General features: G+C 35.8%; 2 protein-coding genes across 2 annotated transcripts in view; one reads left to right on the forward strand and one right to left on the reverse strand.

The window, feature by feature from the left end:
- LOC139137325 (intermembrane lipid transfer protein VPS13D-like) overlaps positions 1 to 7463 on the reverse strand; it is a 126765-nt gene extending 119302 nt beyond the window's left edge. The window contains 5 exon segments of the mRNA XM_070705359.1: positions 37 to 153; positions 2713 to 2799; positions 4135 to 4325; positions 5140 to 5217; positions 7081 to 7463. Of these exon segments, the coding sequence (XP_070561460.1) occupies positions 37 to 153; positions 2713 to 2799; positions 4135 to 4325; positions 5140 to 5217; positions 7081 to 7177 (570 nt within the window). The 5' untranslated portion in view covers positions 7178 to 7463.
- A 237-nt stretch (positions 7464 to 7700) lies between these two features.
- LOC139137324 (succinate dehydrogenase [ubiquinone] iron-sulfur subunit, mitochondrial-like) lies at positions 7701 to 14731 on the forward strand. Its single transcript, XM_070705358.1, has 8 exons — positions 7701 to 7818; positions 8669 to 8743; positions 10266 to 10324; positions 11058 to 11201; positions 11545 to 11617; positions 12054 to 12170; positions 12742 to 12966; positions 13778 to 14731. The coding sequence occupies exons 1-8, from the start codon at positions 7738 to 7740 to the stop codon at positions 13862 to 13864; spliced, it is 861 nt and encodes a 286-aa protein (XP_070561459.1). The 5' UTR covers positions 7701 to 7737; the 3' UTR covers positions 13865 to 14731.
- The last annotated feature ends 2383 nt before the right edge of the window (positions 14732 to 17114 follow it).

Below are 17114 nucleotides of genomic sequence, written 5' to 3' on the forward strand. Positions count from 1 at the left end.
AATTAACTATTCCAGCGATTCAATGTCTATACTTACCCAGTCACTGTCAGTGCTTTGAGCTGATAATTCAGTTATCGTTATACCAAACACAAATGGCTGGTTAGGAATTGTTGTGGAGTCTTCATAACGAATGTGGACGTCTCTGATATTTAACTGGTGATAAAAAGGGGAAAAAAATACTTATAATTGGCTACAATCTGGCAATTTTTTACACCAGATGTACCAAAATGGCTACAAGTTTTCATGAAAATATAAATTTAAAGATATGATTTAGCAAACATGAACCTATCATAAACATTGCTGTTTGAATGTCTGATCAAAGCAGTACAACTGGATTCTAGGTTTATCTGGATTTAAGTGAAAGCATAAAACACCTGACATCATATGTGTTGTGCACATATGAAACTTGACAACTCCATCTTAAGTTACAGTACATTACTTGTAAAATATCAAGATAGGGCAATCTCATATACTTTAATAGACAATACAGGAACAATACATGCTTAAAAAAAATTTTCAAACTTTGAAATTTGCAATTTTAACAGACTTGAGTTGCTGACTTAGATTTCTTTTATTTTTGAACTCTCACTCCTATTGTACATGTATATTTCAATATGGCATCATCACTCTAACCCTTTCTTCCCCGTTTTCCAGTGTAGGGGTCCATTTTGCAATGCAGGACAACAGGTATGAACCAAATAGTTCTGTTGAATGGGTGTCATCTGAGCTTCCCATTCAATCAAATAATGTAATGTACACTGAATTATAATATTAATAGCAAGTTTCTGTAGATAGCGACAGACTAATTATGTATTTGCATTGAATTGAAGTGGCTGAAGCACATTTACATTAATATGACAATATCAGAAAAAGGAAACGACACTGTTTAACAGTATCATAAAGAATGATTTAAATTTACCCTAAATTTAACACGTACTGACGGGAGATTATTTTTTGTATTTATTCATTTATTTAATATTTCATAGCAAAGTGGTGCTTCAGCAAGAGAAAAGGATAATTTTTAATGAAAATTGTCGTTAATTGTCGCCCACTCTTTCACAATAATTAATTATCAGAGTCATAAGCACCATCTCATTAAATATAGGCTGATTTGAAATCTGATTGTTATCAATGCGATGGAAAATTCAAAATATCAGTGTTATACCATATATATACTCAATATTTGATTTTCAACATTCCTTAACATCCCTCCTGGAGGCTTTCAAGCATTCTGATATTATTGACAATTTCTATTGTATGTTGGATTTGTTACAATTTTGAATAATACTGTGAGCAATCATTGATATGGGTAAGAACCAATCCAATTTCCACATCAGTACCAATCATTGTAAATATACACTATTGAGGTATTATCTTGAAATAATGTAAATCCAGACTTGCTCAAAAGATATTTCTATTTTTTTTAAAGTATCATTTTTATTTATGGTTCCTGATTATGTGCGACATCTATGATTTGACAATGGAATAAAAGAGACGGAAGTAGGTTGGCACCAGTTGTTGCTTTCTGATTGTATGCGGTTGTAGACATGTTTCAGATCAAGAATTACGCCTGTGCAACAGCTGCTGTTGGCAATTCAAAGCCTACACCAACATTGGTGTGAATATTCAACGTATGCTGTAATATTTAATATACAGATTGGATTTAAAGGCTCTGATATTTTCCAATCACCAAAAAACTAATAAAATCAACCTTTGATGAGTGTAATCACATAAAAATTACAGTTTTCTGTTCTGAAAAGGACTTTGCAGACAAAGCGGACTATTTTTCTGTTATGTGATTTCTGCTTTACTAAATGCTAATTTCTGGGATGCACAACTTCTGTTTATATTGTGCTATTTTATAGGACAAATGTGTATTTACATTTTACTGACCAGGTAGATGAAACACGAGAGCTGAATGATGGGGGGGTGTGGGTGAAACTGGCTGAATAAACATAAAAAAGAGGCCATTGTATTGCACTCCTTCTTTTCATACTATAGAAACACTATTGGAAAGTCAATATAATTTATTGAAAAATGCAAAAGTTAGTGTATAACTGATATATCAGCCCTCAGTATGCTAGTTAAAAAAGAACTTTTTTCATCACAGAACCATGCTAAGTTGAGTATGAGATAATGACCCTACATAAATGCATGATAAGGCAAAAAAAAATAAATTGTGCTGTTCCTATAACACACCTTTCAAAAATAGGGTAGGTAGGTCGGTAGGAATTTTTTTTTCAAAAATATTTTTATTTTTGAATATGCATTTTTCTGGGGTTCAGGGCGGTCAAACACTGGCCACAACATTTCCAGAAATATGTATCAAACATATAAAAGGAAAAAAACATAAAAGACATCCTCATTCAAGCAAAAATCAAATGCTAAGTAACGAACGCGTGATTTTAAGGGTTTTTCTTTCTTTTTTGACTTCTGTGTTTAATAGCTCTAAAAAATTTAGGGTCTGCAGGTAAAAAGAAGGGTAGGTAAGATTATTGGAACAGCACAATTTTTTTTTGTTCCGCCTAAATGTCCAATTAATTTCAAGTTGCAAGTACCTTACCTGTACAGTTAGACTGCAGATATTTGACAAGATCAATGTGGCCTTAATGTTGGACCCAGAAACATCAAGAAAACGTTCAATACTAACATTTAACACTATTGTTCAGCTGAGAAAGGTGTCAATCTGCAGAGATGTAAAATTTCACTGACCTGAAGATTTTCTATGATATTTGTGACTAATGATGCGGAGTATGAATACCATGATGATGACGATCCTGTCTGGTCTTGCTTCTCAGTCTGAAAATTCAAAATATTCGACGACTTCAGAAAGTCAAATTAATCAGATGGTACTACATCACACGTAGTTCTTTGCTAATTCACATAGTTAAAACATATTTGCATCTGAAATGAAAAGTGCATGTTATTATGTGAGAAGCAAAAATTATATCAAATATATGTATTTTCCTCTTTTTATATTCATAAAGTAATGTCATAAAGTACAAATATTACACCAAGTACAATGCCAAGTTATACGAAGCCAGCCATGTTCACTATAGCGTTCAAATGCAGTAGCGTTTTCCTGTTTTCCAAACTATGGTTGCTGTTGCCGGCTCGCTGTTGCTAGGTTTCATCTGTTTCCCTTTGGAATGCAAATTCCACATATCACCGGTCTGTGGAATGCAAATTCCACATATCACCAGTCCGTGGATGATCTCCATTCAAGGAAACCAAATTTAAGAGATTTAAGGTTGTTGTGATTTTCTGAGCTGTTGGTAATTTCATGTTTACATTCATATATTACCATGGCGGCAAATGTTCTCAGTGTCAAAGGAACGATGCTTCATGCACTGTTGTTTCCTCATTCTAAAGTTACAAAGTTGTTTTCATGCTTTTGAGACTGCTCATTAAACTTTTTTCTCAAACTCCAGGGAAGATAAATTCAATTACTCCTTTTGCTGGTGCCATTATGTTGTTCTCTTCTCTTTTGAATTATTCTGTTATTTTAATAAAACTCCGGGACAACTTTAGTAATTAGTTCTTCCTTTCAAAGCCGAAAGTTTGAAACCTTTGAACAAACATATTTTAAAAGACACTTGAAATCATAATCAAGTATAAAAAAATCAAGGTTGACTCCCCAATACTTGGTTTCTGTGAACAAATTACTCAAAAATTTAATGGCTATAAATGGCCCATATACCCTTTGTAGCCTCTTTCAGGAATATTTTCAATTTTTTTAACAAGAATGAGAATGTTGGAAAATTCATCTACAGGTACAGTGTTACAAGGAATCCACAACAGCATTAGATCAGAATAGTATTACAAAACCATCAGGGTTCTCCACAAGGGGATTTTTAGGGGTGGGCATGTCCTACATTGTATGTTTTGAACTATTGATATGTTAACGGCCAAACAAAGTAATATATTTTGACAACAGAAATTTGCAAATTCTATACTGTTATATAAATTGCTAGCCCTCTGCTTTCAAAGCGCTTGAAGAACACTGACTGTGATAATCTAACTATGTGTCCCTGAGACACATATGACATTTACATCAAAATCATCTTTGCTGTTGTATTGGATATCACATGGTTGCTTGGCACATTTGTTGCCATGGTGACAACCCAAACTCACCCTCCATTTGGCCTCCAGGGCATCCAGTTGTTTTTTCTTCTTCTGTTGCTGCCTTTCCTTCTCTTTCTCCTCATTGTATTCTCCCTTGACGACGGGACCGGCTATCAGATACAGCTTATCGATCGATATTACCCATGGCTCACTGCGCAGTCTCCGCATAGGAATCTGCAGAGTTATCTTGCCCACAAAACCTGTAATGTTCAAGGACACATTTCAAGGATTTTATAATTTAACATTCTTTTACACAATTATGCTATTCATCACAGTTTCAGTTGCAAAGGAAGCCTTAGAAGGCATGAAAAGAATTTGTCCAGACATAACATCAGAAAAAAACTAACATAGTAAAACACTCATAATATTATCATATTGAATCTTGTGTTTTGAGCTCTGTGTTGATTAACAGTAACTTATGATATATTTTCTGTCATTTGAAATACATTCTCTAATTTCACTCCTAACATCATGTCAGAATGGCTTGTGCTCAGTTTGTCCATACATCCTTTATCAGTGTAAAATCTGATATAACTGTCGACAAATGAATTTTACTATGGACTATAATTTACTTGTAAACCATGACTTGTATATTGTATAAAAATGCTATATTTACAAAGCTAATACTTTATATTTCACCCAGTATGGGGAGAAGAAAAGAACAATTTCCTTGTTGTACAAAGAAACTGTATTAAAGCTTTTACAACAAGTTGCAGCTATTGGTCTTTCAGTTTAAAACATATGTATATTATTAGTCTATATCATAATTGAAATCCTAAGTGATGACAGCTGTGGTACTTTGTGACCATTATCCAACATCATAGATTTTATCTTTCTCACCATAATTTAATGCTACATTGGTGCATTTTTTAAGCAATACACAGTCCCTAATCACTTGTTATCCTGAAATGCCTTGTTTCAACTCTCTGACACAAGAAAGTAAAAATGCCATCCATCAAAAATTGACAATTGAACTCAAACACACTTGGAGGAGGAGGATGACTTGTTCAATACCTGCTTTGACTTCAACAGGTAAATCTAATCCTCTAAGAGCATCTTTCTTCAAGGGTAAATTCTCAAGTTCAACAGCACCTATGAGATATACAGAGGCACACATTAATAAGTCTTACATTTACAATAAAATGTAAAAAATATGGGCTACCAAGACAAAATCAAATAAAAAGACAAAAGTATGGAGCACTTAAATGACACTTTTTCTGCCATGCTGAATTGATGTTTTTTATTGGTCTGCCATTTATAATATGATATGATTAGTTTTAATGCTTTTATTATGAGGATACATATTATTTCTTCCTTTTTGTTAAATAAAGGTTGAATCATTTACATGTACTTACCACTACGCATATAAATGTTTTCAGTGATTTAAATCACTTGAAGCTAGCTAACGCCAAAACACTGTTTGCTATGGAAATCCTTCAGGAAAGGTTGGCAGGCAGAATTATGGTCAACCCTCTGAGTGCTGTAATGTTTCCCACCAAAATTTTAGTGGAACATTTTACTAATTTTCATGAAGTTTTCTGTAATATTTTTGATAATTTTGGATCAAATGGACATCACATTTCATTGGCTACAGTTTGTTATTAAAATTTTGGCATAAATTTAAAAAAAAATTAACTGGGGTTTATTTTATGAAGGTGACAAAAATTGACTTTGGCGGTCAAAGGGTTAAAGTTTGCATCCTTCTGATGCCTCTTCTTAACAGTAATTGCTGACATTTGCCACATATTACCAAGTTCAAATACACAGCAACTCTGCATTGGTTGACTTAATCAAAATGAAACCTGTATTTTCAACCTTTTTCTGAACCTCAAGCAATTTGCTTGTTAGTTTATTTCAAGCCATCAGATTTTCAACAAAAGTACATGTACGTCAGATATCAGAAACATGCTTTTATTTTTAGGTAACAGCCTATTTATATCTATAGCAAAAGTTACACTGTTGTTTTCATGTAATATGTTTGATAAAATTGCTTATAAAGGAAGTATACATTTGTATGTGTGTATGAATTATGTGTGTATAATATATCTCATCTATTAATCTACATGTATCTACCTTTCTTACATTTGTGTGTATATATATAATATATCTGTGTATGAATTGTGTGTATATCTCATTTATTTATCTACCTATCTTCCATATATCCATATATTAATGTGCGTGTGTGTGTGTATATATATATATATATATATATATAATACTATATATATATAGTATTATATAGATGAGTTATATACATTAATATATGAAAGATAGGTAGATAGATAAATAGATGAGATATATCTCATCTATATTACACTTTACAGAAATATGTGCACAGATACATACATGGATGCATACACACTTATTATATACAGAGATAGATGTATATAGATGTATAAATAGACAGATGGGTATACACATGCCCTCATACATCCAGTAATCCTTATGCGATATCACAGAAATAACATGTTAAATATTATATGTGCACATGTATCAGCCTTTGGCCAATCGATATTACTGATATCTTACCAGAGTTTTATCACAATATATTAAAATATTACCAAAAGTAATCTTCTTCAGTTCAATGTATATTGTGTGCACATCAACTTAAATTTGCATACGCAGGGTGCGTCATGTGGCAAAGTGACCCATTACACATTCCCGTACGTTCATTGTATTACAGAGAATTTGACGTAATCACTTCCAATTTTTGACCTTATATACTGATTTTATATAGATTCAAGAACAGTTGAAGGAATTGTTCATATTTTCCGCATATAAGTTACAAATAGTACACTGTGCACCGTGAGTGTCTGCTGCAAAACTAATTGCAGGCACAAAATCAAAGCAAGGTGGTGATAGCACTGGCACGGCCTTACTTGCTAGCTGCCAATGCTAGAGGAGGAACGAATGACGTGACGGGATTTTTATTTTTCAGGCAAGAAGCGAACTTACCTTGTAATAAACCGATGGAGAGCTGGTCTGTATTTAGATTTTCTAAATATTCCCCGACGTACGTGTTCAAAACCCAAGCAGCCAATCCCTCTAACATGATGAAATGTAATGACTAAATTTCGGTACACTGGCGGAATCCTGATGATATGATAGCGTGTACTGTGAGAAGCGGCAAGTTGTATTACTCTTCGTAGCACGGTTAAAATGTTTCCTTTGCGTAGTCTTTCGATTTAGAATTGTAGTCTACATATTGACAATTCTACAGAAATTCGCCTTGTCGATGAAATGACGTAGGTGGTTGAGCGACGGGTCAACGGCGAGAGTTGTTTGACCTTAATCCGCCATGTTGGTGATGCCTTGGGTCACTTCCCGGTCAATGTCCGATTTTGCCGATTTGCTCATTTCTAGGGAAACCATATGTGGCCGCCTTTTGAAACTTGTAGTTACAGTATCGCATGTTCCAATATGAATCATTATCAGAGTTTAAGGGATAGAAAAATAAGAAATTATTAATATATACCCTTGATGATATTTCTCATAAATACACAAAAGGATTGGACTACGAAATACGGTTTGATTAGGTAATTATTGGTCTTATTACGGCTGCTTAGGGGATCATAAATACTGTATTTAAGAGCATGCGCACACCGGTAAATCATGTTATACAAGAAAATGGCTGCTGCTCTTAGACAAACGGTTGCGCTGTCTTCGCGCTATCAAGCGCTAACAACTATACAGGTGAGTGACGGAAAAAACTTGACAACGAACATGTGTATGACAGATAAAAACACCTTCAAAGTACGCAATGTTTTGGAGCACAGTCAGCGTGAATCGTCTGTATTTATCGGTTAAATGCTCTCACCCAGTAAAGCCTAGCTAGGTCACCGTGTGGGTCGATCGTCGTCACGTACACTCTACATCTTATAAGTCACTCGGAGGTCACAGCGTACGAAGTGAAATTTATCATACAGAGGCTGAAATCATAAAATAAGGAAGTGTATAAAATGGTTTTGATGTACAGTGGTAAAGGTAACTGGTAGAAACTTCGAGAAAGTTTACCTGGTTGTGTGATATAACCAGCGCATCGGAGACCGTTAAAAATACGTTTGCTTTTACGCTGGCGTTTCGTAAGAAAGACTGCGACATACTGAATTACTTTGTGTGTCTCGCTTTGAATCAAATCCGTCGTAAACTATCCCTAGGCTGAAGTTCTTTTTGAGGCTTGTGATTCGATGTATCATCATATTCTTGCATCTTTGGAGAGGGAATTCACATTTCTCGTCAAAAGCTGTCACAAGCATTGCCAGTTCAGAGATTGTTTCAGTCAATGTCAACCGTTATACACTGGCAATGGTATTACCTGTATCTTCGTGTTTGTTTATCATGTGTAACTGTATGCGAATGACACTTAAAGACATATGTGTCAAAGTCTTGACAAGAGAAATTTGCACTATGGAAATTATCGCTAGCATTTCAATTGAAACCGAGGAATTTCCTTACATAATGGAAGTTGCGTACGCGTTGTATCTTGCGTAACTCAAAAGGTTAGACATTTGCATAACATTAATTATACATAACTGCTTTGTAGGTTGTGCGGACCGCACAGACTGCTGCCGCTGCTGCAACTGCTCCTAGAATTAAGAAGTTCAAAATATATAGATGGGTGAGTTTGTTAGTTTGTACATTTTCACCTGTATACACAAAATGTTTAATGGTTGGTGATAGACATACAGTTGTGTATTAACAAAAGTAATTAGACCTTTATTTTATCCTTGGTGCAGAAATGAAACACCTGAGAATGATCCAGAATGTGGTTTACTGCTGTTTCCATTCATACACCAGGGCTCGAAATTAGCGGTAGTCCCGCGTCCACTGACTACCAACTTTTCCCTTGGGCTACCAAAACCCATGAAATGGTAGCCCACACGGACTACCAAAGCCTGGGACATGAAATTACCTAGTGAGCGACATGATGTTGGTCGCTGTGAGATGACCTACGCTCATACATTCAACCCAGTTATGAAAATTAAAAGGCGACATGCAGTCGAATTTGTTAAGACAAACTTTCAATAAAATGTCATTATGTTAACTGATGTACTTGGATGACAGGCTCGGGAAACGATGGCCAAAGAAAATTTATTTTTATAGTTATTTAATCACAATGTATCAATCACAATTAAATACAAAATTATTCAAACTGCAAAGAAAAAGCTGTCAGGCCATCCACAAATTACGCTTTCCGAAGTGTACGAGATCATCCCATGATAGTGTACTATGGTGGAGAAATATAGTCAAAATTGCCACGAAAGTATTGGGAACATGACTCTACCAAGTTGTCATCCTGAAATTCATAGCAAGTCTATTATAGCCATGTTATATTTACATGTTTTGAGTGAAAAGCTGTTGCCATGCGAACATCAAAATTTGCTAATAAGCTCTGCGTATGTGTGAATAGGTCGTCAAACTTTGAGGCGTCACCCGGCGTTGTCCACTACACATGCTATGAACCGTTCTCCTAAGGCTATGATCTGCGGGTATTGATGTCAAATGACTAGAAAATTCACTTCCTGGATAGATTCATGAAAAATAAATCTTTCATTGTCTAGATATAAATAAAAAATCCTTTACAAAAAAATTCTTCATTCATGCATGGGCTACCAGACATTGTCACCGGGCTACCACTTCAGAAATGGTAGCCCAATGGGACTACCAGGGAAAAAAGTTAATTTCGAGCCCTGTACACGTGTATTGTGCAATTTTGATTGACATGTAATATCTTGATAGTGACATAACTAAATTCATAAACTCAGTGTTTATTGCAAAAAACTCATAGATAGTAGTAATTACAGACTGCTGTGTATGAGAATTTCTGCTGAAAAATCTTATTAATAGACTGTTAAGTTCATTACCATGTGTGCAGTCATTCTCAGAATATAAACTTTGCTTCAGTTTGTTAACCTTGCTTCTTTTATTGTGCATACACTTATACATGCCCGCTTTGGCACAGAGGGACGCCCAGGGTGACATTGCAGTCCAGTCCTTGGTACACAAAGTGAAATTTCTGTTTGTTTCAAATCATATTTTTGAAATTTACAATTTGATCACTCAAAGGAAATAATCTCTGTTTCACGAAAATGAGAACTTTGTGTATGAATAATTGTCATCTTCATCTTTCTTACACACAGGACCCTGACAGGCCAGGCGATAAGCCAAGAATGCAAGTTTATGAAGTTGATCTTAACAAGTATGTAACATTGTATTGAAGACCTTGGGTTGAATGTAACCCTTTTCCTGCCAAGTCCATATTTCACTACCAGGTCAAGATGGTTAAAATAAACGAAACACAACATATTCCATATGGTGTATTTTAACATAATACTGTACATTTGAAGGCTGTTGAAAACATAATACTGGAAAGTTGATTTTTTTTGGACAAAAGATACTATAACATACCAAGCCAAGTGGGTGAAAATACGTCATGTTTTGGCTCAATACTGCTTTTTACTGACTTGGCTGATGGGGAAGTGATACACTTATTACTGTCTGGCAGGAAAAGGGTTAAAGTTCACTGTCTGTACTGTAACAGTTAATAAGCCTTAGCAAACAAGATTGGGGTGAACCATGATGGTGAACCGGTTATTGCAAAGTGTACATTATTCGAAAAATCATAGACCCTGGAGCAAATCGTCTACCCTGGAGTGAGATTGAAAAATCAAGCAAAGTTAAAGCATCAAGCTTCTATTGAAAACATTTCTGAGTGAAAAGTATTGTATCTGTCTGTCTCAAGTATTTTTCAAATGTATCAACAACCTTGCGAGTGAGGCACACCAGAAACTTGAGTGAACAAGACTAGATGCAGAATGCAGTATAACTGTACACCTTGATACTACCCTACCCATAAGTTGCACACAAACAATTCTCAGACGTTTGTTTGATGGTCGATTTAAGTTTAAAATGTGATGAATATCTCATAACAGATGTGGTCCCATGGTGCTGGACGCGTTGATCAAGATCAAGAATGAAATAGACCCAACCTTGACCTTCAGAAGGTCCTGTCGTGAGGGAATCTGTGGCTCATGCGCCATGAACATTGGGGGTGTGAACACCCTGGCTTGTATCAGGTAATTTGCATCACTTTTTTTTCTTTCAACGATCTCATTAAAATGCGACTTGCTCATCCCAGGTGTATTCCTGTTTACCTTTGAATGATCATAGAAGAATACCTGTGTCTCTGGATAATATTTCTTTTAAAAAGTATGTACGCATCCCTTATGATTTGTAATCTGTGTTGAACACTATTGCTGCTGAACATTTTTACTGTTTTCTGTGTCTGCCTTCTCTTCTTTCTCAAAAAAAAATATCTTTCATAATTTCAATATTGCCGAATAACAAAATAATTTGTAAATTTTAGAAAGCTTATTCCAACAGCATCTGAAATATATTGTCTGTAATTTTATCTTTCAGCAAAATAGAACCAAGGAAGACAACTAAGATTTACCCTCTACCACACATGTACATTATCAAAGATCTCGTACCTGTAAGTACCTAGATTTCCATCAGTTAATTTGTTTTCCTGCAAAGGTTTTACGATGTAACTCAAATGACCGTTCAGAAACAGAGTGGCTGTTGATTGTGAAAGTAAAGGCCTGTATGAGGTCAATGAGTGTGTTCATTTTAAGCCAAATTCTGATCAAATGATCCAATGATGTTGTTCAGCTCATCAAAATTATCTCATCCTTGACTTTACAAATCTCAACGGTTACTCAAGCATAATTTGCCATTTGTCCTAATTTTTTTTGTAACGGCCTGTGTATAAATTTTTAATTTCGTCCATCTTATCACCGCAATTTAGCGTTTGTGTCCCGTACAGTAGCAACTTTCAAACAATGACGGGCAATAATATGACTACTCATTTTCGTAAAATGTACACACATATTGTTTGATACAACTTTTTGCCTTTTTTCCACACGTAGGATATGAGTAACTTCTATGCGCAATACAAGAACATTGAACCATACTTGAAGAAGAAAGAGACTGTAAACTATGGAGAGAAACAATACTTCCAGTCTGTAGAAGACAGAGCAAAACTTGTAAGTGAAATGCTATAGTCCTTTTCTGTGCAACAGCTTATATGTGTTTGTTCTTTTGATGTGTGAAAAAATTGTGAGATTTGCTACTTATGTGATACTTATGCAAGGGGAACTTTTCATTTTGGTAAATTTCTCATAATCTATAACATGAGACAGCCTGATTCATAAAACTGAATCTAAAACTGCAACGTACATGAATTTTCGCTGTTTTGATTGTTGTTTTAGGTAACTGATGCTGCCCACAGTGGTGCTAATCACAGTGATTAGCGCCACCATTGTACAGTCTTTTGTGATCTTTTGTTTTTGAACGAAAGCAAATTAATACAGTAAATTTCAAACATCACCTTCTGTTCATCTACGTGTTATTCTCTTTTACCCAATTAATTACCATCAACTTAAAACATCTGTAGAGTCATTAATAGTGGTTCGTTAAGGTAATATACCGTGAGTGGCAGTACCTTCCATGGATTTAAGATGTTGGGTGAATCAATGCATCAATGGTCGCGGATTGTATACAATGTCGGTATTTGGTCATAACACCCATTTTATTTATATGTATTTTTTTTGAAAGGATGGATTGTATGAGTGCATCTTGTGCGCATGCTGCAGTACATCATGTCCAAGCTACTGGTGGAATGGTGACAAATACCTGGGACCAGCCGTGCTGATGCAGGCGTACAGATGGATGATTGACAGCAGGGATGATTACCAGGTTGAACGTCTGGCCAAACTGCAAGATCCATTCTCCATCTACAGGTGTCACACCATCATGAACTGTACAAAGACTTGTCCAAAGGTAGGTCTAAGCATGCCTACATCTATGTATTTGTGCCTCCAATTATCTATACTGTGATGTAAAACTTACTGCTGAAGGCTCTCCTTTCAATTTTTACAAAATTGCATTTTTTCCAGTCACCTACATTGTAAAGTGAAACTTGGTATTTTAAGCACTACTTTTAATGGCATAAGCGTTTGTTTGCCTGGCCCATTTGTGAATGAGCGTTTTTGGTGTCCGTGTTCATCCCAAAAATTATTTCAAAGCCAAAAAATTATAAAGTGAATCTTGCACCTTTTCCAATTTTGACGAGAAAGTCTGTTTTGCAGAAGTTGGAGTGGAGCTGCTGTTTGTGAGCATAATCTTTGTAGCTTTTGTGTTATTTTAAAAGTCGTGTACATGAGTGTAGGGTAGAACTTTGAGACATGCTTACAGATTGGGTTGGCAAAACTACCCTGCAACGCTGCTCAGATGAAATAAAATTGGTACAAACTACAGCATCTGTCAGCATGCACGCATTCCCAGTGTTTTTGCTAACATTAGGCAAAGTTGGTAAATGACTTGAAATCCAGGTAACATTTCTGCTTTCGTCTAATCTGATTTTATTGATATATATTTTGTAAAAAGAAGATGGTTTTCTTTGTTAAATTATTCCTTTTATGCGGCATGTGAAAACAAAAAGCTGTTGTGTAGGCGTGTGTGTGTGAAATTGTGAAAAACTTCAGTGTTCACGGCAACTGGTTTCTTTAACAGTACACAAAAGTGCTACCTATGACTGTTGTGATGAAATACGATTTTGTAAATAGCCACTGCCTCTTTTTTTTGTCCACAGGGTTTGAATCCCGGCCGGGCCATCGCTGAAATCAAGAAGATGATGTCAGCGTACAAAAGTAAAAAAGCAGCAGCTGTTAGCGCGTGAATGTGAAAAAAACAGAATCAGTTGCAACTTCAGCATGCTAGACCGAAAAAAAAAACGTTTGAACATTTGAAAATGTTGGCACATGGTCGAAGCTACCCTGTACAGTCGTATTTTATTCTGCCTTTGTTTAGTGTACAATGTGTTTTAGAATTTATACTCCGTTAAGATCCAAGTGAAGCGATTCTCCAATGATGAGGAAATATTTGGCAAGGAAATTCATGTGAATTATTGAAGGACTTTTCAGTTTTGAAATGGATGCGTCAGAATGATCGTAACTCATGAATACTACCCAAGACATCAGTCGTCTACTTCAAGCATAGCATAAGGACAGGGTCTTTTTTTTCGTATGAAAGTATTAAGAATCTAATTTACATATTACAGACACGGATATAATCAAATCAAGCTATTCTATGATTTATTTAAGACTGTCCTGCACTCAGAAAAGAAAGATGAAAACATTCACTTAAAAATACAATGCAACAATTATTCACACTGAAAGTTAAGTACATGATTAAACAAGAAAAGCTGTTTTCCATTGCACAAAAAAAATCTTAAGTAATTAAGGAAGTGTAAGGGACTGATAAAAAAGCATTTAATGAAGCTCTGTTATGTATAGATCATAGGTAGGCTGTGGGCTGATTTCATATATGGCTAGAACCAGTTATCCATCAATTGTGAAAATATTGTGGACAAATTTACTGTATGTAGTCTTTTGAGCATCAAGGTTTAGGTGGCATTGCACAGTATTGACCATAGCTCATCCACACTCTGTTGGTAATGAATCATTTAATACTTGTGTGATCTTTTCTCCATTCAAAGCTCAATACATTTTGCAGAAATAAAAGCTTCTGTGTTGTTTCCTCGGTACTTGATGTGTGTGTGTGTTATATATGAAATAATGATTTATTCGGCACTGAACTAAATATCTGCCTATTACTCACATCTATGGAAGCCTAATTATTGTGGTATTCCTGTACATATATTTGCAACAATATTAATATTGATTGAAACAACAGCAACAACAGGTAAATGTTTTTCAATTTTACCAGCCAATAACAGCAATGAGATACAATGACAAGATTTCTAAGGTTCCTGTGAAAAAAAACTTCTACCCATTGAACGTGATTAGGTGGAATTGCCCAGCCTAGCTGCAATAATTGCAGCCCGTTGGGCCAGTGCAGTAACAGCGCCATTGCAACACAAAAAAGGGTTAAGGTATGGCCATTGCAGCTTTGCCCACCCTATGCAAACAGAGATTGAGCCACAGACTAATACTTGCTTGTTGAAGAGGACACACCTTGGAATAAATTAATCGGCTTAGAAGTCCGAAAATCAACCAAGTGATGAAATCCTGACAAATTCTCATCTGTTGGTTATCAACCCACTCACGTGGATATCCCCAGAACTCTCCGTTACGCGGCTTTAGGAATATTCACGAGCGGAGCGCCACCAAGTGGTAAAACCCTGGCCAAATTTCCATTCGTTTACAATCAATCCACTTGCATGGAAAAACGTGTAAACGTTCTCGTATATCAGTGATTTAACGTACCATAGAACTGATAATGATAATAAGTTAATGATGATAATTGTAAAAAATTTTACTCCTTCTCAGTGTTACACTCAACATCTCGTCGGTATATCTCCCTGATAGTGTCTCGGTTAGCTCGGTTTCAGCTTGATGAAATACCATGTTTTAGGTTTGTCATCACAGACTGGTTGGATGAGAGTGTGTTGTTGGCAGGACTGGTACTCTCACTTTGATGCAAGTAAATATGCATGACACAGTCTCTCTGTACTGTATATAACATGCCCTGCTCGTAGCTGTTGGTCCATAGCTGTGGTGTTTTCAGACGGGATTCCTGCCTTTTACGGGCTGGTTTTGACTTTTCGATTTTAACCCCGCCACCACAATCGTTAAAATCGTAAAAGTCAAAACCGGCCCGTAAAAGGCATGAATCCCGTCTCAAAACACCACAGCTATGGACCCACAGCTAGCCCTGGTCGTATCTATGAGGGGATATTCTTGATATTGAGGAGTAAAATGCTGCGCCACTGTGATTTTCGTATTGCTCAAATAAGGACGTTTGAGTGCAAGGCAAGAACCTTAATCCATGCACCACACCACCGTGTCTTATTTTGCTCAGCATTATATCCAAAGTTTAGTGTTATTACATATTGGGTTAGTATTACATATAGGGTTAAGTGTTATTACATATTGGGTTAGTATTACATATTGGGTTAAGTGTCATTACATATTGGGTGAGTATGCTCTTACCGTTAACATTTTGCGCTGCAGCTATACTGACATTTCTAAAACAGTCAACCTATTAGTGGTCGACCATGCCTAAGTGTTTTACGATACCTGGGGGAGTAAATATGTTTTTATTCATACCAATATATTGATGGCGCAAAAGCAGCTATCTGATTGGTCGAGATTTGAAAATACTCGTGCTATAGTGGCGATATAGCACGAGTGGAAAACGCGAGCTGACAACTGGAGAAATATTCGAATTCCTATTTTGATAGTTCACACCGGAATTTCAATATACTGATATGATACAAATGTCAGGTTATTTATTTCTCTAAGGCCGAACAAAAAAATGTGCCGTTCCGATAACCTGACCTACCCAATTTTAACCTGTCGACCCTAAACTTTTTAAAGCTACGTAAACACGGAAGTAAAAAAGAAGAAAGAAAAAATCCGTAAAATCACGCGTTCGTTACTTGGCATTTGATTTTTGCTTGAACGAGGATGTCTTTTATATTCATTTTTCCTTTTATATGTATGATACATTTTACTAGAAATGTGGTAAGTGTTTGACCGCCGTGAACCCCTAAAAATGTATATTTAAAAATAAAAATATTTTGGAAAAAAAATTCCTGCCGACCTACCTACCCTATCGGAACAGCACAGTTTTTTGGTCTGACCAAAACTTGCACGGTGACCCCTGGTTTTATTCTGGTTTTGAAAGAGAATGGTTGAAAGATACCTTGAGGAAAGTTGAGCAAAAGTTTAAGACTTTCACTTTCGAGGCGAATATTACCGCAAGTTGGGTCCCGGAAATGCCTTTGGTGATTCCATTACGGTATGTACTAACGTAATGGCGTACCGATTAGTAATATATGAGTCGGGCTAATTCTGTTGATTTAGTTTTAGTTTAGTTTCGACATTAGATTTTATTGACGAAATACACACTTAATTTCTTTTTATGCTTCATAGTTTGCCGCTTCGTTGTCTGTGCTTTGTGTC

The sequence above is a fragment of the Ptychodera flava genome, chromosome 7 (genome assembly GCF_041260155.1).
Source record: "Ptychodera flava strain L36383 chromosome 7, AS_Pfla_20210202, whole genome shotgun sequence".
Lineage (NCBI taxonomy): Eukaryota > Metazoa > Hemichordata > Enteropneusta > Ptychoderidae > Ptychodera > Ptychodera flava.